Source organism: Dromiciops gliroides, chromosome 1 (genome assembly GCF_019393635.1).
Source record: "Dromiciops gliroides isolate mDroGli1 chromosome 1, mDroGli1.pri, whole genome shotgun sequence".
Taxonomy (NCBI): domain Eukaryota; kingdom Metazoa; phylum Chordata; class Mammalia; order Microbiotheria; family Microbiotheriidae; genus Dromiciops; species Dromiciops gliroides.
In genome coordinates this window covers 601,913,393-601,935,993 of record NC_057861.1, presented here as the reverse complement: position 1 = coordinate 601,935,993, position 22,601 = coordinate 601,913,393, and the positions used below count along the sequence as shown (strand labels likewise).

The 22,601-nt window shown below is 43.9% G+C and overlaps 2 protein-coding genes across 3 annotated transcripts in view; one reads left to right on the top strand and one right to left on the bottom strand.

Annotated features, from left to right (window-relative positions):
* FAM219A (family with sequence similarity 219 member A) overlaps window positions 1–17,385 on the bottom strand; it is a 103,124-nt gene extending 85,739 nt beyond the window's left edge. The window contains exon 1 of one of the 2 annotated variants that reach the window (XM_043987591.1): window positions 16,990–17,385. In XM_043987591.1, coding sequence (XP_043843526.1) covers window positions 16,990–17,049 — 60 coding nt within the window. In that variant the 5' untranslated portion in view covers window positions 17,050–17,385. The remainder of the gene's footprint in view (window positions 1–16,989) is intronic. The other variant, XM_043987584.1, reaches the window with a different exon arrangement.
* A 241-nt stretch (window positions 17,386–17,626) lies between these two features.
* DNAI1 (dynein axonemal intermediate chain 1) overlaps window positions 17,627–22,601 on the top strand; it is a 285,479-nt gene continuing 280,504 nt past the window's right edge. Inside the window, exon 1 of the mRNA XM_043987564.1 lies at window positions 17,627–17,688. Coding sequence (XP_043843499.1) covers window positions 17,644–17,688 — 45 coding nt within the window. The 5' untranslated portion in view covers window positions 17,627–17,643. The remainder of the gene's footprint in view (window positions 17,689–22,601) is intronic.

Genomic DNA, 22,601 nt, shown 5'->3' with positions numbered 1-22,601 from the left:
TTTGCAAAGGCCTTTGCACATAATCAGGTCTTGATGGCTAACTGCCCCAGAGCTTCAGTGGATGGAGCACAGAACTCCTCAATATTTGCTACCTCCTTTGTGCACAGCCTTAAACTGCTTTCTTAGTGAGCTGTTTCTGCCATACTGTCTGGAAAGGAGACAAACAGAATCTTCACCAGCCCCAACAATTACAGACCTACTAATCCTGGCTAACTCCTGACTAACTCCTACTCTCGGAGTCCTTCGCCCCTGCTCGCCTGCCCAGCTGCTGAAAGCCATGAATTAAGCTGAGTTTATCCCCTACAAATTTATAGTGCTTAACCTCAGTTAGGCCTTTCCTGCCACTCAGCACTACTCTTACTGACTCTTCTCATTCCCCACAGGGATTGTGCCAATTTTTTCCAGCAACCCTTGTGAGCCCAACTGCACCTCGACCCTGTACACCACGAGCAGAGGACTTAGCTACCTCCTTCACCGAGGGGACTGATGCTATCTGAGATGAGCTTTCCAACTCCTCTTCTACAGAACAACTCCATATCATTTATTAATCAACCACACAGGATCACAGATTTTGAGTTGGAAAGGACCTTAAAAATCATTTATTCCAATCCTCTCATTCTATCAGTATGGAAAATGAGGCACATAGAGGTTAAGTGACTTGAACTCAGGTCATATAACTCCAAATCTAGCACTCTTTCCACTGTACAATATTCGCACAAGTATTTATACTCTTAATCCTAGCTAAGGTTAATGATGCCTACTGTCCTTGATTCCATCCTTTCCTTTTCAGAGGGTCATAGAGTGAGAAGAGACCACAGATCACATCACTAACTACGACCTAATTTTTTTTTTCTGCAGGCAATGGGGGTTAAGTGATTTGCCCAGGGTCACACAGCTAGTAAGAGTCAAGTGTCTGAGGCCGGATTTGAACTCAGGTACTCCTGAATCCAGGGCCGGTGCTTTAACCACTGCGCCATCTAGCTGCCCCCCAACCTAATTTTTAAAAAGAGGAAAATGGGGCAGAGAGAGAGGAAGTGACTTGTTCAAGATCAAATACATCAAAACTGCAGATCCACAATGCCAATCCAGGTCCTCTGATTCCAAATCCAATGGTCTTTCCAGTATACTAATTTCTACTACCTCCCCCAGGACCTTGTTTCAGCAATAATCCCTTAGGTCACTTATTTCTACTTTCTTCTTCTGTGGCTTCTTCCTGTCTTCCCAATCCTTTTTTTTTTTTAAAAAGTCTTTCCCTTGACTCTTATATCCCCTAACAACTACCATCTCATCTCTTTCCTTCTCCTTTATGGACAAACTTTTTGAAAAAGGTGCATAGGAAATTTCACTTCTCTTAACTGATGCTCCCCTTCTCAATTTCCTGTAATCTGGCATCTACACTCAACTATCACACAAAAACTGCTCTCAGAGGTCACCAATGACCTTCTCCTTCCAAATCCTGTGGTGGTCTTCTTCTTCTTTTTTTTTTACTTATCCTTCCTTCCTTTCTTTTTTCTTTTTTCTTTTTTGCAGGGCAGTGAGGATTAAGTGACTAGCCCAGGGTCACACAGCTAGTAAGTGTCAAGCGTGTGAGTTTGGATTTAAACTCAGGTCCTCCTGAATCCAGGGCCGATGCTTTATCCACTGTGCCACCTAGCTGCCCTCTACTTCTTCTCCTTTTTGAATGCTCTGTAACACTCATCACTATTGATCACCTCCTTCTGGATACTTTCTCCTCTCATCTTCATAGACTTGATACTTTTCTGATTTTCTCTCTACCACTATAAAGTGTTTCAAAGGTTTCTACTTCCTCAACCTTTATGGCAGATAATTCTCCAATGTTTTGTCCCAGGGCCTTTCCTTTCCTTATGTTTTCTCCTTTAGCAATCTCATTTGGTCACACAATTTAAATGACCACCTTTATGCAAATTATTCTCAAATCTGGAACTCCCAGCCTGACCTCTTTCATGAATTCCAGACCCACAATTCCAAATGCCTTTAGGATATTCTTACCAGGATGTTTCACAGGCACCTCAAATTCAATATGTCCAAAATTGGATTTACTTTTAACTCAAAACCTGCTTCCCTTTGTGACTTCACTATTTCTAACAGTGGCACCTCCATTCTCCCAATCCCCCACATTCAAAACCTTGGTAATATCTTTGACTCTTTTTCCCTCCAGAGCCAAATGGCTACAGAGATCTGCTGATTTCACCTCAGCAATTCCTCCTCATTCCCTTTCACTTGTTCCTTATTCTCTATTTCTGGTGCCACTACCCAAGTACAAACTCTCATCAATAACCACCCAGGGCCATTTCAATAGCCTCTTAACCATTTTTCCCCTGACAATCTATCTTTCACACTGTTTGTCAGACTAATAATATTCCTTATACATATATCTGATTATGTCACTTCTCTGCTGAACAATTTTCAATGATCAATTATTGACTGAGTGGATCCATAAGATCTAGGTTCAAATTCGGGCCCATCTGTAAAATGAAATGGATGGGGGCAGGTAGGTGGCACAGTGGATAGAGCACCTGCCCTGGAGTCAGGAGGACCTGAGTTCAAATTCAACCTCAGACACTTGACACTTACTAGCTGTGTGACCCTGGGCAAGTCACTTAACCCCAACTGCCTCACCAAAAAAAATGAAATGGATGGATTAGATGACCCTTCCAACTATCAATCTATGGCATTCAAAACTTACACTTTGGCACCATCCTACCTTTTCAGGTTTCACTCCTTTTTTCTTCCACCGTCCAGCCAGACTGGATGATTCATGTTCCCTATGTTTCCCTACCTCTACCTTTGTACATAAGATCTCCCATCTCCCCACTCCTACCTTTCAGCCTACAACTGAATTCCTACTTATTCTTTCTTTAAAAAACAAACAAAACAGCCCAATTCAAATATTGCAACCTTCAGGAAGCCTTCCCTGACCCGTATTCCATCCCTAAATCTATAATGTCATTTATGTATCACATTACTTTATGACGGTTATTTGTATATGTGACAATTGCCTATTAAGATTAAGTTTCCTGAGGGAAAAAGTTGTTCCTTATTCATTCCCAGGTACTAAACCATAAAAACCCATGTCCAAAGTTACACATAACTTTTTCCTTTTAAAATAAGAGGTTCCTCCTGGGGTGGTACTCTAAGGCAGAAAAACCCTTGATACCCAGAGGCCAAGGCAACCAGCTCTCCTCTCCCCATTTTAAGTGTTAATAGCAAGTCAGTGCTCTGGGAGAGGGTCTAGAATGCTGCAAGATTCAGTCAGGGTCAACCCTGGTTCCAGTTTAAGCTCACCAATTCTCAGCCTTCTCTGGCTTCCTCAGACATTGGCTACGTAGGATGCGGCCAACCTGGAGGGAGATGGGCTCACTGGGACATCACTGAGCAGGGATAACAAATGCCTGATTGCCTAAAACGCTCACATAACCAAAACAGCAGCAGCTCCGTCACAAGCCCAGCCAGAACCACTCAGGCATCCTGGTGAGCGGCAATTCAGCAGAGCATCCTTGGTTCAGTCCCTCTGTTGGGCTTGGATTGCAGCCTGGTTACTTGGGGTTTACATATAAATCAGCCCTGGCAGTTCAAACTCTGGGCTAAAGAACTGTATGACCTTGGCCATTTCCACCACATCCCTATGGTTCTACTTTAGCCAATAGATTCTATTGACCACCTGGAATTTTATCACACCTGCCAAACCCAATATAGAAAAGTGACTCCCTAAGGACTCACCCTCAAGCATTTCCTGGCTCTGATTATACATAATGTTGAAACTTTATGCAATCTTATTTGACTAGGAAGCAAGTTTTAGGAGGGAGAACACTGAAAAGAATCAAGGGGGATCAATAACTTATTGTCAAGTCCCCAAATGAAGGAAACAAGCTCTTTGCAAATATTCATTTGATAATACTGGACCTGCCTGAGAGAATAGCAATTCACACCAACTGCCTTCCTGAACTGTTTGCCATGGTGTTTACTACAAGCAGCAGAAGAACAAGGAAGAAGATTGGTATTTCTAATGGCAAGCTGGGTAGGAGAAGTTGTTCTGATGCACAAATTACTATATAGACAGGGTGGCAGGATTTCTGTTAGATTAAAAATAAATAAGCAAAAGGCCACCCACACTGGTCAAGAGGCCCTGAATGTTCTGTAGGCTAGATGTGGTGAATCGTATGAGTGGCAAGAGCTGAGGCCTTTGCCAGCACAGTATTTTTCCATGAGGCATTTCCCAGAGTCAGGAAATGCCTGGAAATACCAAAAGAGAGAAATAAACATAGCCAACACACAGCTCTTTAGAACACAACAAGGAGCAGAGTTCCCTAGAATTATGGGGAAAGAGATGCTCTTGTCCCAGAACCCAGAAGTTAATCTGCTAGAAGTCTTTCCTTGGTCTTAGCAATGTTCAGCCTCAGGAGAGTTAGCATTAATTTCTATTTACATATTGGGTATTTAAGTGTTCCTATTTATGTACTGTATAGAAGACAACTGTTACTGAGGGACTATTTTCTCAGAGCAGCAGCTGCTTCATGAAGCCTTCTCAGGTGCCCCAAACTAAAGCATTCTCTCCCTCCTTTGGGATCCCACACTACTTTGTATATGACTCTCATTAGTACTTAGCATATTCTGCCTCATATTGTAGTTATTTGTGCCCCATCTCCAGCTCCTTGTAGAGTGGGGTTGTGTCTTATTTATCTCCTAAAATTTCAAGTAGCAGCCGCTCAATAAATGTTTTTTTAACTGAAAGGGAAAAAAAAAAGCCAGAGATGGAGAAGACAAGCGAAACGCCTGCCAGATGGGATAATCAAGACTCTGGAAATGAGAGAGGTCTGTGTAATAGACACTTTCAATAAAGAGAGAAAGCCTGGGAGTGTCCCTAAGCAAAGCCCAGAGGTCTACTGTTCCTCAGCTGGTCCCTATATGAATCCAGAAGAAAGCTACCAGGAAGGCTGACACAGAACTTGTCTTAGGCCTGCAGGAAGACAACAGATTGAAAATGGCATCATCTGAGGTACTGGTGAAATGCTAGGTATTGAACATAAAGCTGCAGCAGCAACAGCATGCTTTTCCAAATAGACTTGTGCACAAGCAGAGGTGGAATCTCATGACTACTAATAAGAAGGGGTTCCACAGAAGCAACAATCAATTGCATTCTTTTCAAGGCCTCCCTCTTGCCCTTTTCTATCTGTGGACAGTTTATGTGCAAAATAGAAGAAAGAAGGCAGGATAATCACAACCACACTCCCTTTTTCTAATACTCCATCGCTCAAAAATCTTAAATTTTACAGAGCATTGTTCCTATTACTAGTGGTTGTAATGGTGCAATAAAGAATAAACTAATAATCTCAGAGCACAAAGATGTCAAGAAGGACGAAAATGGCCTTCTCTTCATCCATTTACATATGGGAAAACTGATGCTCTAAAGTCCTCCATCCTATCTACGACACAGCTCTGTGGAGAGCTCAGGGCTTCTAAAAGAAGTCAAAGCTTTTCCTAGTTTTTGCCATCTCACCCCTGACTTTGCTTGGCCTAGTCAGTTGGATTCCAGGAAAACAAGGCTTGGATCACTTCCAGAGTCAGAAAAGACTTCTCAAATCTTCAGATGCTGGAAACTCATCCATGTGGCTTCTGTGACAAATCTTAAAACCGATATTTAAAAATTCAGAAGTCATCAGTCACTGAAACCTTTGAAAAAAGCTAATAGTATAAGTCAGTACATTTAGTGGACTGTGGGGTTGTGGCTGACAAATGTACTAAACGTGGTTCATGGTTGGTATTTTTTGCTGCTTCTTTACCTCTGGACAGCCTACGAATCATTGATCCCCCTACTTTCAGATTCCTCATTTTAAGCTCCCAAACCCTTATCATAGCCATAGTAATACTGCATCCCTTTGCCTCCTAGCATTTCCATTAACCTTCTGGGCTGGTCACACTCTTTATTCAGTCAATGCTCAAACAGATAAAAGAAGGCCTGCTAAAAGCAACAAACCCAGGGAATGGGAGTATCAGTGATCCTAAGAATTCTCTCAGGCAGGGCTTCATGATTTTGTTGGTACAGTAGCACAACCAGCAAATCCTTCTTAATGAGCTGATGCAATCTGCATGTTAATTTGCAAGGCCTTATGAATCTGTCCGATTCTGCTTTATACCTGGCAGCCCCTCTACTGAACAACAGGACCTGCCCCCAGTTCAATATCCTTTAGCATTTGATTTTTGCATTTGCAAGGAAAACATTAAGCAAACCGTTACTGGCACATGAGGTCCAGGACACACTGTACTGGCATTCAGCCTTCTAAGAGCACCAGATGTTTTCTCATCTCTGGAAGGATGTGAGCTAGTCGCTCAATGTTAAAAGACTTGTGCAGGAGCCTCGTCATTAGCGGAGATGGGAATTTTGCTAATTAAATATTAAAGATCCCCACTCTATTAATAGCTTTCTCCATCCTCACAACAAAGCTGGAGAGCACAGTCATCATTTTTGCTACCAAAGTGGGGCTGACTGGGCCTTCACATGCCTCGCCTATCTTCCTCACCCTCAAAAACTTATGTGATGGGGCGGCTAGGTGGCATAGTGGATAAAGCACCGGCCCTGGATTCAGGAGTACCTGAGCTCAAATCCGGCCTCAGACACTTGACACTTACTAGCTGTGTGACCTTGGGCAAGTCACTTAACCCCCATTGCCCCACAAAAAATTAAAAACAAACAAAAAAAAACAAAACCTTATGTGATACTACAGAGTGAAAGGGCTGTAGGAAGACAGATTTGTAACAGATTACCTACGGAGTCCCAAGGCAAGACCTGCACTCACTTCCCAGTTCTACCACTGAATTACTAGGCACTCCAGAGTCAACCTTTCATCAGGGAGTCCAAATGGTTTACATCTCCAATCCTCTGTTCCATAACTACCTAACAATCACAATACAGTCCACTTTATTTTTATTCTTCAGTCTCTCATGTACACCATCCAACAAATTAAGCACCTACTATGTGCAAGACACTGTGCCAAGCGCAAGGAATAAAAAGACAAAAACAAAGTAATTCCTTCCCTTCAAGAGTTTGTATTTTGGGGTGTGTGTGTGTGTGTGTGTGTGTGTGTGTGTGTAATGGGAGGAAAAAAAGAGGAAGATGCCCCCAAAATGCAAAGATAAATAAACACAAAATATGTATAATTTAACAGGGAGATCACTAATGGTTGTGGGGGGGCAGGGGAGAAGTTGGAAAAATGAAGGAAGGGCTGTAGGAGGTGGTACCTGAGCTGAACTTTAAAGAAATCTAGGGATTCTAAGAGAATGGGAAGTGAAGACACTCTAGCCATTGGGGGATAAACCAGTGGGAAAACATCTCTTTGTTGACTGTATGTTTGGTCACAGGATGGGTTGGCCTTGGGGGCCTCAGAGTTTCCTTCTAACTCTCCATCCATGGTCTCATGATTTTGTGCTCTTCTGCCTCTCCCCCAACCCCTGCCATGCTCTTTGCTACCCAAACTGCTTCTATCTATCCTTCAAGGCTTAGTTCTCTTCTTTCCTTCCTGAAGTCTATCCCCCAAACTTCTGCCTACCCCCCTAACCCAGTTCTCTCATATGCTCCTTTATGACTCCTGACAGTTTTATGTTCCACAAACAACATTTTGGCATTTCATATACTTTATCCTCCGTTTTTAAGTCCTTTCATAAATCCAACTCATCCTCCCAACAAGTTTATAAACTAGATCATTTACTTCTTTTGTATCCTCTATCTACATCCTAAAAATAACTAATATTTATTCAGGGTATTCTAGTACATTTTTAAGGCTTAAAGCAGCACTAAGACTTTCAGGACACTCTGACTGGCCTGAATAGCGCTTTAAGGCTTACAGAGAACTTGAATGCCATCTCATTTGGACCTAACATCCCTGTGATGTAAAAGTATGCTAGGAATTATTTCCATTTTACAGATATGGAAACCGAGGCAGAGAGAAGTGAAATGACTTGGCATAGGACACCTTTGAACTCATCTCTCCTGACTCCACTTTCAGGACTTTTCTACTATTCCTCACTGCTTCTCCAAACCACCAAACCTAAGACCAGTCCGGAGCTAACATTAATAGTAATAACAACAACAGCAGCAGCAGCAGCAAACATTTATCTAGCACTTAGAATTATTACCTCATTTGATCCTCAAAACCACCCTGGGAAGTAGCTGGTATTATTATCTCCATTTTACAGATGAGGAAACTGAGGCAAAAAGCAGGGCTAAGTGATTTGCCCAGGTTTACATAGATAGTAAGTGTCAGGCACACAGTAGGCGGCAAATTAACTAAATCGTTTAAGGGCTTTGGGCCTTTGATTTTCTATCTGCAGAGTGTAGTGTTACCATCCTACCTCAAGGAGATGGGAGGGAATCTTAGGATCATGGAATTAAAGCTGGTAGGGACCTCAGAAGAAATCTAATCCAACCCAGTCATTATACAGATGGGGAAACTAAGGCCCAGAGAAAGGAAGAAGAAACTAAGGTCACATAGGCCAAGCCAACAGACATTAATTCATCATTTACTGTGTGCCAATTACGACTCAATGGGGATACAAAGAAAGATTTGTTTAAGAGTATGGGCTCAGCAGGAGCTCATAGTTTATAAATGAGAGAAACGACATGCAAAAACTATGTACAATCAAGATATATACAGAAGAGACTGGAGGTCATCCCAGAAGGAAGGCCCCAAGATTAAGGAGGCCTGGGAAAGGTTTCTTGCAGAATAAGTATCAGAGCTAGTATTTGAAACCTGGGTTTCTGACCATGAATCCAGCACACTTCCCAGTGGAAAGAGCACTGACAAACACTTGAGGGGGAAAACCCATATCCTCTGGCTCTAAGTCTAGTATTCAAAGCATGCTCTTTTTGTAGTCTGGGTTTAAATACTGGTTCTGCTTCTCTTTGATACTCTTTTCTCTCTAGGTTTTTGTGACACTGCCAACTCTTGGTTCTCCCTTCACCTAGCCAACCCACTCCTCAATATTCTTTGTTGGATCTCCATCTAGGCTGTACCCACTAACTTCTCTTTTCCCTCTGTATTATTTCATGACAATCTCATCAGCTCCCAAGGATTGAATTATCATCTCTCAAGCTTATTTATCCAGTTCCAATCTCTCTCTCCCCTAACTTCCAGTCTTACATCTCCAACCGTCTGGAGCTGGATATCCCATAGACAACTTCAATACAACTTGTCTAAAATGAAACTCACCCCCTCCCCCCAAAACCTCCCCTCTACCTAACTTCCCCATTACTGTTGAGGGTAACACCATCCTTCCAATCACCCAGGCACTCCCCCTCAGTGTTATTCTTTACCCCTCCCCATTTTTTTCCTCTCTCTCTACCCCTCCCCCAGCCCCATACACCCAATCTGTTGCCAAGTCCTATTGATTCTACCTTTTCAATATTTCTTGTATACTCTGCTCTTTTCTCTCTTGATGATGCTACCACCACCCTGGTGTAGGTCCTCAACACCCCACACCTGAACTATTAAAATAGCCTGATGGTTGGTCACCCTACCTCAAGTCCCTCCTCAGTGTGCTGCTGCTTGCTAACAATGCTAATGTCATTTTTTGATACTTTTGTGGGTCCACATTCTAAGTGTAAGCATTATACTATAACAGCTAGCAACCCATGTATGCCTTTTCATTCTGGGTGGGTTTTTTTTTTTTGGTCTATGTAATATTAGCCTGCATTAAAAGAATTATAATATCTAGACAAAGTCAGACAAACTCACTGAAGTCAGCAATGGTCAAACCATGTCTATAATGCAGTGTTCTAGGCATTGCATTTTAAGAGACAATGATGAAGGGGCAGCTAGATGGCGCAGTGGATAGAGCACTGGCTCTGGAGTCAAGAGTACCTGAGTTCAAATCCAGCCTCAGACACTTAACACTTACTAGCTGTGTGACCCTGGGCAAGTCACTTAACCCCAATTGCCTCACTAAAAAAAAAAAGAGAGAGAGAGACAATGATGATCTAGAGATTAAAGGAAAGGTAACACATAAGGGGAGGGGTTCTGAAATCAAGTCAAGTGGAAAAGAGAAGGAAATAAGTATATTGGGAGACTAAGGCAAGACAACAGCTGTCTTTAAGTGTCTCAAGGGCTATTTTGCAGAACTAGTATCAATGCATAAATGTGTTAGAGGGGAAGTTTTAGCTTCAATTTCCCTATTTTCCTCCCTTTCACTTGGGATAACTGTATATTTCAACTTGAACTAACATTTATGTGTTCAATACTTCAATGGCTCCATGATTTCATGGTATACACACTTTTTCTACAGGTAGAGATTGCAATCTCTCTAGGCTTTCTCATCTTATTCAGTTGTTATTCATGTCCTTTCCTAAATCTTCATAGAAGAGGTTATGATCTATGTGGAACACAAGTTCCACACTAACAGTTCATTTAAGGCATTCATTCAGGGAATAAAACCGTGTCATTTAACCACATGGAGAAGTGTGAGTATCAGTTTCCTCCTCTGTGAAATGGAAACAATAATGTTTTGATTATCTACCTTGCAGCATTGTTTTGAAGAAAGCAACGCTGTAGATGGTAAAGTAGTATATAAATGTGAGTTTTAATTTTCATAGCTATCATCATGGAAATCATGGTAATTTTGGAGTGTTCTAAGAGGCAAAATTATTTTGTCCCTTTTTGCCAATTCTGAAATAAAAAAAAAGGGGGACACTACACTGGAGCCAGAAGACATGGGCTCTGCCATCAAGTATCTGAGCAACAGAATTCAAGTCAATGTCCTTCTCTGGGTCTCAGTTTCCTCCTTTGTAAAATAAGGGAGCTGAACTAGATTATCTCAAAATAAACCTGTTTCTGAACTGGTTTCTTGCCAAGCCAAGGGAATAGTGATAAGAACTCTACATAAGGGGGCAGCTAGGTGGCACAGTGGATAAAGCACCGGCCCTGGATTCAGGTGTACCTGAGTTCAAATCCGGCCTCAGACACTTGACACATACTAGCTGCGTGACCCTGGGCAAGTCACTTAACCCCCATAGCCCCGCAAAACAAAAACAAAAACTCTACATAATCCCCAACTGTCATTGTTACCCAGCCTTGGTATTTACAGAATTCTGTTTTTATAACAGAACAAGCACTTAGGAAGTACCTACTATGTCCCAGGCTCTGTGCTAAGTTCTTTACAAATATCAATTCATGTTAATCCTCACAACAACCCTGGGAGTTAAGTGCTATTATTATTCCCATTTTACATTTGAGGAAACTGAGGCAGACAGAAGTTAAACGACTTGCTCGGGGCCACACAGCTATAAAGTGTTTGAAGCCAAATTTGAACTCTGGTCTTCCTAACTCCTGGACCAGTAGTCTATCCACTGTGCCAACTACCTGGCTTTATGAGGCCAATTCTTGACCATGCATAGCTATTCTTGGTAGATAACCTTAGTTCTGAGATTCATTTTCTATTCCTACAGTTAAACATGTTTAAAGGATGATGTGCCTTAGCTCAGAACAACTAGCAGAGGCCAAGTCCAGTCATTTCCTTCCTTCATCTCCAATGGCTCAATGTTTCCGGATGGAAGACAATGACCTAGGACTCTAGAGTCCACACCCATCTCTTCCTCCAGCAATTTTTCAGAAGGCCAATACCCAGATTTCCTGTATAGGAGAAAGGCAAAGGGCCAGACCAAAGTAAACATTGCAACACAGAGCATCATCTCAGTCAACAAGGCATTTCCCTTCCTAATCAAAATGCTGCAGGAAAAAACCATCATGGGTCTTTTCTGTCTTTCTGTAGCTTGAACCAATTTCACTTGCAATTATCTAGGGTGCTGGAGGAAAAGAAGTTGTTCGAGGGCGAGCCCATCTATTAGCAACCCTCTGCCTCAGTGCCAGCACAGAACAGCACTATGGATTGCTACGGTTCCCGAATGGCCCATAATGAAGTGAAAGCATCTTCAAGCAGAGGAAAACACCTGCCTCTTTCCAAATGAATATCCTCCATATGATTAAAGAGTGTCTGAGACACTCCAGGGAAGAACTAGTTACCAAAAACACTTGAGGGGGTAGCTGACTGCAGAGTTCAACAGACAAACCCACCCTTGGATTTACGTAAGCGTATAATACCTACCCCAGACAACCTAACAAACATCATGAATAATAAAGATATGAAATGTAGAGCTCATACCCCAAATAATTAATCCCTTAAATCTTGTCATTTTGTGTCTTGATGGGATCTTTAAAAGGACTAGTCTACTTGCTGCTTCTATACCTAACCCAGACTAGACAGAGATATATCTGGCCAAGTCCTGGCAATGTAAGACATATGTGCCAAGGTTGCCGTGGGCCAATTTTCAGTGTCATATGGATCTGTTGTCATTGTTATGTTCCCTCTGCTACTTTAAGGACTTAGTACAAGCTACCTGCAAGGTACATGCACCTCTGAGTCTCTGTTTCCCCAAAGATATCAGGAATCAGCAAGGATTACTAACTCCAACTCATATGCGCAAAGGAAAAGCATCAAAATGTCTCAACCTATCATTTAAAACAATTCCCAACTTCTAAACCCATGTTAACATCTCCAAAAGAGGATACAGAGTCTCTTGGGAACTGCTTTCATGGGCAATAATGGTGTCACAAGTTCTTCCCTAGGGCTAATTCTAAAACTTTCCTTTTACCAATTGGAATCCATTCCCTCTACAATCTTCAAAAAGATCATTCTTGATTTTAAAAGAAATTCTCATTGGCTTACCATAGGAACACAAACTAGTGACTGTCTTAGGCACCTAGAGATCCCATAAGCCTTGTATGCTTTTGTTGAGAATATCAGGAAGCACGACATACTTAAATGCTTAAAAAACTCCATTTTTCTTCTTGAAACAAATCTTTTCCTCTCTTTTTCAGCTGCAGTTGGAAAAGCTATGCTGTACCACATAAGCAGAGTAGACAGTTCTTGTAACAGGCAACCATCTACCTGTCTTGGCTGTTCAGCAAAGACAACAGCCGGAATCAAATGTAATAGGTGTGCAAAAAGGATCTGGCAGCTGGGATTCCCTTCCTAAATCATAGTAGCAGTGGCAGTAGCATGACCTCAGTCTCAGAGACTAACACTACCATATACACAGTCCCTGACCCCCTGAAAATTCTCAGGAGAATTCATGCTCTTGGAATACACTTGTGATTGTCTAGAAGGCAGATATAGTTTAAGTGGGGCCCAGGGAATTCATCTTTTTTCATTTCCTTTTGAAAGCACAAAGGGAGACGATGGGGGCCTAATCTTATATTGTGGAAAATCTCAGGGAAAGGGCCTGGGCCTGGTTAGGCTAAGGATAAGCAGGCCAGTGTTGTAAGTTGACCATTGGGCTTGGGAAAAAAGAGATAAGCAAAAGAAAATACACTCCAAGGCAAACTCCATCCCTAAACCTATAGCCTAACCTAGTTTCACACATAACAGTAGCAGGGTCTTGCTACTGACAGTTAATGCTTAAATTAGCACCTTGGAAACATATTTTCTTATCTAGCTAGTGTTTCCCATCCCTTTTAAAGCTTAAAGTTCTCCTTTAAGGAGAAAATTAAGATGTTCTCTCCTCTGTTCCCCTTCTCCCTCCAACCCACAAGCTTATCTGACTTCTAAACAAGGAATACTATTTTTATACTACCACCTCAGGCAAGTTATGAGTATTTAAGTAATTTGATTAGATGCTGCCATAGAGGTGAAGTACCAAGGATAATCCAAAAAATTCTGTGTTAAGAACCTTAAACTCCTGACTGGTAGCACAGCAGTTTGTTCTAGACAGGCCTAATGATGCTGCCAACAACAACGCACTGGTCCTCACTGTATCCTAGCCTACCGTGTCCTTAGGATTTCAAATTGTGGCAACTTTATTCTGTTCTCTGAGGGGTCTAAACCATTTCAGAGGAGAGGAGGATTCTCAAATTCCCACGACAATCCAAGGAGGTAGAGAGGGTTAAGAGTGAAGGGGATGGGGGCGGCTAGGTGGCACAGTGGATAAAGCACCAGCCCTGGAGTCAGGAGTACCTGAGTTCAAATCTGGCCTCAGACACTTAACACTTACTAGCTGTGTGACCCTGGGCAAGTCACTTAACCCCAATTGCCTCACTAAAAAAAAAAAAGAGTGAAGGGGATGAATGATAAATCTTCATTTCACAGCTAGGGTAACAGAATTTCAGAGATGGGAAGGGACAGATTGGTGGACTTGTCTGTTCTATCTAATAACCATTCTTAATTTTCATTCCTGCCTAACACCTCTTTAGCCATCATTTCACTTCTTTGATTTTTTTCTCTCAGGATCCAATTTCTGTCCCCTTATGTTCTGAGTTTAGAGTCTGAAGATGAAAATATGTGATTGGCTTGGGCTTCCTGGAAACACTGAGCTCCCTTCTTAGAGAAAGACTGAACTAGGCTATCTTGATTCCCAAAGTACAAGTTCGGGGAGGGGGGTGTTTGGGGGGAATGTAGGTGCCTATTGCCCTTTAAATTGGTGGCTGGGGATCAAGTCAGGGAGAACAACAGACTAATTGCTATGTTTCCTGTTATTAGGAATTATAACTGTGCTACTTATGTATCAATTCTAGAGCTGTGATTCCATTAAAATGCTCTAACCTAAACCATCACTGAATCACAGCAAAGCATTTCCTTGTAGAGTTACACCTATAGCAGAAGAAAGGGTTTCAAGGAAGCCAAGGAGAGCCAAGACAATTCCATTAAAATGTTGAGTGTCTGCAAGCAGTAAATATAGACTGTCTACAATCCCATTACTATACAACCCATAAACAGCTAAGGACTCACCAACACCCAAGGCTACTCAAACCATAAACTATCATCAACACCAACTCCCAAAGCAAGAGCTCAGGTGGCCATCCAAATATATTGACTTATAATTCCAGGTAGCTATGCAAGGCTTAGAACAAGAGAGGCCAAAGCATTTTACAAATTCACATTCTCTCTCTCTTCCCACGTCTTTCTTTCTTCCCATCTAGACAAGAGAAATCATCCAATTCCTTTCTCTCTTCTCTGGAGATATTCCTCCTTTCAGTCTTACCCCATTCAAACTCAGTGCATTCTCCCCTTAAAATCTCTTCCAGAATCCCATAGCTAAAGGTGGACAGAGTCATTAAAGGGATCCATTTCCCACTGACTCCTAAAGGTTTTCAGCCACTGGTCCAGTCTAATAATTGTTTAAGAGCTGTAATCTATAGATTCTTTGCTCCCCAAACCACAAAGCCCCAGGTCTGGAGAAAAGGAAGTATGCTTTGTAGTTTCTGGGCAACATGCATAATGGGAGGAAGAACCAGGAGATGTAGATTAAGGGATTTCAGAGATCACCTCCAGCATGGAATCAAACTAAATGTCTTCCATATTGACAGCTGGAGGACACACAAATCCCTCTCCATCAACCTCTAGGAGCCTCTTCAGTTTCCAGTCATATCTGGGGGCAAGACTCCTCATCTCCAGTCTTGCCCCCACACTCCTTGTCAGAAGAAAACAACCAAACCTGACAAGGGGTTGCCAAGTTAGAAGCAAGTTAGGGCTCTTTTTTCATTCTCTTCCTCCTAACACCTCTAGATCCCATGTCTGGCCCCATTCCAGAAAGAGTTCTCTATGTGGCAAGTCTGTTACGGAGGATTATCCCTAGCACAGGAGCAGACAACCTCTTTTCCCCCACCACCTACCCCCAGGTTCAGATGCCCTGTATGATGTGTATTCCTTTCTACTTTCCTCTTCCCTACACAACTGCGTTGGGAGTGATTACATCATTCCCTCACTGACACAGGGGCTCAAACTGGCAGAGACTGTTTGCAGCATCGGCCAGGCACTGGTGCTCAGGAAGGGATGAAGGGAAGTCTTTAGTCTCTCCAAACATACTCACTGGGTGTGTGTGTGGGAGAGTTATGGGGAAATGCCTGCGGTACCACCAGCAAAGGTACCTGTTTTCCCAGACCTCCTTCCCAGGACTTCCCTGGGGGAACATGGGGTCCCTTAGCCTTTCTCTAATTCTGGCTAATGAGCAAAACTAATGGTCAGTTTTGCAGATCAAGCCTTCCAACACATTGGATCCACAGCCTTGTGATCCCGTTCTCAGGTTCCCAGGTTTCAGCCTTCAAATTGCTGCACCTCTCCTCATACATCTGCATCAGCTCCCCCTTCATTTGCCTCCTGGCCTCAGGCCTCTCTTGTCTCCCATCTCCCACCCTCATTCCCCACCCTCAAGTTAATTCAATGGGGGGGGGGGCAGGTTTGAGATCTTCAGTTCCATTCCTAGGGACGCTCACTCCTCTCAACCCCTCCCCCCACCCCTCCACCAAATGTCTCCCCATCCCGGCAATGCCTACCCTTGGCATTAGTGTTTTCCCAGCCAAGCTTCGTGCCCATCCCACCTCCTGCTACCTCCCACTCCCCTCTCGTTGCTCAGTCTGGTTCAGTGCCCCCCCCCCCCCAATCAACTCCACATCTCTGGCTGCCCGCACTGCTTCCCGCTGCGGAGATCGCCCTTCTTTGGCTTCTCCCATCCCCTCAGGTTTCCTATGCCCCCTGTCGAAGCCATCTCCAGCCTCTGGCTTCTGGTCTCCACCCCCACCCCCCACAAAGGGCCTCTTCATCTCCTCCTCCTCGTTTCCCCAGCCCTGCTGCTCACTCCCCATCCCTACTTGGCTTCCCCACGGCTTCCCAGCTCTCCCTCTCTCTCTCCTTGCAGCTGCTCCCTATATCTATTTCCCATCAGCCTCCCCACTCCTCCCCTCGGGGCTCTGAACCCCCCCTTCCCTTCTCCCTTTCCCCGCGCAGTCCCTAACCTGTCTCCTCCCCCCCACCCCCCGACCACGGGGAGATGCTCTTGCTCTCTCTCTCTCAGTAGCCCGGTGCATGCCCCGCCTCTGCTCCCCCTGCCCGGCTAAGCCCCCAACTCCTCCTGCGCCGGATGGTGGGGGTCGCCCGGCACACCTTGGCCCCCTGCCCCTGCGGGTCCCCCTCCCAAGCAGCCTCCCTCACCAGCGGCTGCATCTCCGAGTGCGCGGTGGGCACCTGGAACCGGTCGATCTCCTCCATCATGGTGCCGGGGGGATGGGGAGGGAGGGGACGCGGAGCGTGGGCGGCGGCGGCGGCGGCGGCGGCGGCGGCGGCGCAGCTCCCCCGGTGCAGGCGGGCGGGCGAGTGAAAGGCGCGGCCGGGCGGGCGGGCGAGGGAGGGAAGCAGGGATGGAGGAAGGGAGGAGGAAGGCGAGGCCGGGAGACCGCGAGCGTGAGCAGAGAGGGCGGGCACCGCGGCCTCCTCACAGGGCAGCCAGAGCAGCCAGAGCAGCCGTCGTGCCCGGCCGCAGCCTCATCCCCCGCGCCCGATCCCGCTGGCTGCCTCCGCCGCGCCCGCTCCCCGCCCCAGCTCGCCTCCTGTCAGCCAGCTCAGCCACTGCGGTGACTCGGCAACTACACTTCCGGGTCCGGGACACCGCCCGCCCGCCGGGCCGCATAATTCATGAAGGGGGCAGCACCCCGCCGCCCCGCTCCCTCCTCCGCTGCTTCAGGATTGCGGGGAGGGGGCCGCCTCAATCGACATTATTCATGAGGGAGGCAGGGCGACGGGGGCCCCGCCCCCAGGATAATTCCCACCTCCCTCCCCAAGGTGGTGGTGGGGAGGGGGTGCTCGAGGATGACCGCTTCGGTGCAACGAGATGCGCCTGCGCCCGGGCTTCGGGTACGTTGCCAAGGTAACGGCGTCGGGATCCAGCCCACCATGGAGCTTTCTTTTCCCACACCAGCGAAGAACAAATGGGAAAGGGGGAAAAAAGAGGGAGAAAAAAACCTACTGCGGCGATGAATCCCCCCGGCAACCCCACCACCAATGGTCACGTGACAGGCATGCCCCGAAGCGGGGAGGAGGGGTCGCGAGGTTTCCGGTGCGTCGCCCGGGTAACGAATGTACACTTCCTTCCCGCAGTAGAGTTGGGGTTTAAGTCGGAACCCTAGGCTTTCAGGAGCGACCTGTTCCCACGGTGATGGCCCCGAAAACTGCGACCCGTAGACTGGTAAATCTCCCCTCATCAGTTCTAATGCTCCTGCCCTTCCATTCCCATTTCTGAACTGAGCCTTCCCCAAGACCCTGTGACCAGTGTCTCCACTGACTTTTGACTGCCTCACCAGTCAGCGTCGGTCGACGAGAAATTAGTGAGTGCCTACCGTGTGCCCAGCACTGATCTAAGTGGAGATACTACCCTCACTGCCTTTTCCCCCAGCAGCTATTTAGGGACATTGCAATTCAGGGTGTAATATAATGAAGTACTAAATTGGTACAATCCATAAGTGCTGTTGGAGATGAAGGGGGAAAGATCCATGCGGGCAACAGAAATCAGAGGAGGCTTCCTGGGGAAATCTGTAACTGTTGTTCCTTATTTATTAAATATTGCTTAGAACGGGAGAGTCAGGGCTGCTGAGCTGTGAGAGCAGCTTTTTTTTTTTTTAAAGTTCTCACTTCTGGGCAGATGGTCCCTAAAACGACCCTTATACTGTGGCTGTACAAGCTGAGAGTGTTGATAGGAGGACAGGCAGGTGAGACTTCTTGATAGAACAGTCCCACTTTCCAAATAATTCATCTATCATGTTTGTGTTCCCATGTGGTGTTTGTGTTCCTGGGGAAAGTCGTGTGGAGTGGACTTTACTGTAAGATGCTTGGTCTCTGGACACAGAACACATAAAAAGGAGCAGCAATTATAACTGCATAGCATCCTTGACAACACCTTCCCAGTCCTTCCCTTTTCTCTGGCATAGAACCCTGACAACTGAGCCCCTGACCCGATCTTTCTTTATCACTTACCCTCCAACCAACTTCATTATCCCCAACATGAATCCTTAAAATGGTTACCCATACTGCACCTTTTCCCCCTGAGCCTCTTACTTTTCTTTTGTCTCCCACTCCTGTCTTCCTAAATTGTCTACTCAGCAAAAAACTCACACTTTGCCACTCAAGTCACTGTCTCATCTTTTGTCCTATTTTATGGGAGTTCCAGGAATCACCCTATTGGGTCAGATCCATGATCCAATTAAACTAATGTTCTGTTGCCAGAAGCAGCATCAAGCATTGTTCTCAAGAATGGTGCAATTAGTTATGTGCTAGATATTTTTATATGAATGACAGAGCTTAAGTGGTTCCTTTCTATCCAAACCATTTGATTTCCTTAATCTAATAAATTCCATAATTTTATGTAAAGTAGGATAAATGAATGTATATGAAACATTCTGAAAACGGTAGAGCACTATATAAATCTGAGTTATAATAATTTTAAAAAATGATAATGATGATATTTGTCCTAACATTACTACTCATCACAGATTTCACAGAGGTTTCTCTCATACTAGAATTTGTGAGTTTGATGAATAGTCCTGGTTCAGCTTATTTAGGTGGTACATGATCTTATAGCTATTGATCATATTTCCTCTTAGCCTCTACTATTTCAGGAAGAAAAGAGCCACAGAATCATAGAATCTTGGAGTTGGAAAGGGGCCTCAGAGGCCATCTCAGGTAACCTATACTTGAAGAAGAATCTCCTATATAACATCCATGCCAAATGGTCACAGAGGTATTGCCTGAAGCTATCCAGTGCAGAGGAGTCTACTACATCCTGGAACAACCCATTTGACTTTTGGATAACTTTGTAGGGATGTTTTTCCTCATATCAATCCAAAATTCACCTTTTTGCAACTTCTACCTTATTCTGCCTTCTGGAGTCAAGCAGAAGTCTAATCCCTCTTCCATATCATAGGTCTTCTGGGAAGATGGTACTATAAAAGGTGATGAGGGAGCCAGCTACAAATTCAAATTCAGAGGAAAAAGCAAAACTACTAGATAGGCTCAAAGGAAAATGTTAAAAATCAATCAAGCAATGACCAAACTTAAGAAGAGTCCCAAAGCAATGAAAAATCAAATGGATTTTAAAAATCCAAGAAGAGGGGGCAGCTAGGTGGCACAGTGGATAGAGCACCAGCCCTGAATTCAGGAGGACCTGAGTTCAAATGTGGCCTCAGACACTTAACACTTACTAGCTGTGTGACCCTGGGCAAGTCACTTAACCCTCATTGCCCCACAAAACAAACAAACAAACAAAAGCCAACAACAAATATATTAAAATGAATGAATGAAACATTTATTGAACACTTACTATATGCCAAACATTATGGTAAGTGGTAGGGATGCAAATAGAAAAAATGAGATAGTCCTTATTCTCAAGGGTCTTACACTCTAATTGGGAGAAGCTACACATTTAAGAGTTCAATTGCAGGGTAGATAGCAAGGCCCAGGGGTTTTGAAAGTGTAGCAGTAGGGGCAGCTAGGTGGATAGAGTATTGGCCCTGGAGTCAGGAGGACCTGAGTTCAAATCCGGCCTCAGACACTTGACACTTACTAGCTGTGTGACCCTGGGCAAGTCACTTAACCCCAATTGCCTCACCAAAACAAACAAACAAAAAACAAATGAAAGTGTAGCAGAAAGTCAGATGGCAAGGTCCAGAACACTTTAGAATGATGTTTCAGGGCAGATTATAAGGCCTGGTGGTCCTCCATCTCAACAAAAGTATTGTACTTGGTAACTCTTAGCCCATCCCAGTGTTATAAACATCCATGTGACTCTTCTTACATGGCTGTTCTGATAAGGCCCAGCATCTCTTACATTCTAGTTGGGGATGATAGACATGTTGAGAGATGCTGAATGAATTAAATGGAAAAAAAATGCAAAGAAATCCCCCCCCTCAAAGTGCTGGAAATCAAAAGAATTTCAGGACAAAATGTTGTTGAAACTAAAATATTTGTTGGAGAATATACATATGACACTGGATCCAATGAAAAATAGAATTATTTTTACTGGAGGCTAGACTAGCAGGAAAAAAAATAGTGGAAGCAAAAAAGCAAACCTAGAAAATTACTCAAGTAGAGAAATGTTTAAAAAAAAATGTAGAGGAAAATGATAGACCTAGAGGACATAGCAAGGAGAAGAAATTTAAGACAAACTTCTAGACAACTATGAAGATAAAGATAATATGTAAAAGCATAAAAGACATTTTTTCATCAGTATTAGAAATGAGAAATATTGTAAATAGATCAAGTTCAAAGAATGCTGTAGGGGCCAAATTTAATATGGAGAGAGTTATTTGGGTGGCTCACCATAATATTGGGGTTCAGAAAATAATGAGGGACCTCTAGGTCCAAAGCTTCCTTCCCTCTGAACTGCCATTTTTAGTTATTTCTCCCAGGCCAATAAGAAAAGAGCTTAACAGCCTCTTTTCCACAAACAAATCAGGTTTTATTAATGAGAATAAAATACACAGCAAAGGTGAAGTTAATAAAGTCAAGGACAAGGGAATAGAGAAAAGGAAAATGGATAATCCCCCTAACTCTAACAAAAACCTATACAATCCCCAAACTTGCTTCCAGCTCAGCTAATTCAAAGACCTGGACTCGTTTTTTTAACTCATCATCTGGGGTCTGTAGCTTCAATAGGAGACAGCTGTGCAGACAACCCCAACAGGAAAAGCCCACTGGAAAGCCCACCATAAGGGCCCACAGGAAAGTTGACCAGAAAAGGAACCCATAGGACAAACCGACAGGAAAAGAGCACTCTCCTCAGTGAGCATTCCTTTTTCTACTTTTACTCTCCCTCCCCCAAAAGGGAGGTCCTTTAAGCTGGATTGGAGAGTGGTTCTCCTGCTGACATCAGCAGCATACATCACTCAGGATGGGCCAGGTGTGGCCCATATCCAATCATCCCTAGTCGGTTTTCAAATAGTACTAGGTCACTCAGGTGGGACCCCTGGGTGTCTGCCAAATTCCATTATTTCACCACATCTCCCCCATTGTTTCTTTGAGGAACATGGAGTGTTTCCTTGATGAAACAATGCCAATAGAGAATTCTATATTGATATTGTTGACTATTTTCTTTCTCTAATTTCTTAGTGGAATGTAAGCTCTTCAAAGGCAGGAGCTATTTGATTTTTGTCTTTGTATCCACAGTGCCTTGCACATGCTTAGTAAATGTTTATTGAAGTAAATCCCTTCTGTCCATTTTAGTTGTCATTCTCTGTACCTTCTCAAAATCTATTATAGCTTTTCTGTAGTGCAGTTATTAGAACCACATATGATGTTCTAGGTATGCTATACTTCATGGTTTTACTTAAGACTTCGGTAATATTTTCTATTTTCCCTCAGCGACTGATAACCTCAGGGATCTACAAGCATTTTCTAGGCTCTGACCCTTTAGAAACTTCTTTATTATCAACAAACTCTGTTCATCTTTAATCTCTCTCTCTCTCTCTTTTATTTACTTTCACTCCTTCTATCTCCTCATACTAATTGAAATATGTCTTCTCGGGAGAGCTAGGTGGTGCTGTGGGTAAAGCACTGGCCCTGGATTCAGGAGGACCCGAGTTCAAATCTGGCCTCAGACACTTGACACTTACTAGCTATGTAACCCTGGGCAAGTCACTTAACCTTCATTGCCCTGCAAAAAAAAAAAAAAAAAAGAAATATTCCTTCTCCCTTTCTTGTCTTCCCCTTCCATGCTATATCCCTTGATATCTTGTCTAATGCAAAACTTCTTAAATTGTGGATTGAGTCTGAATGTG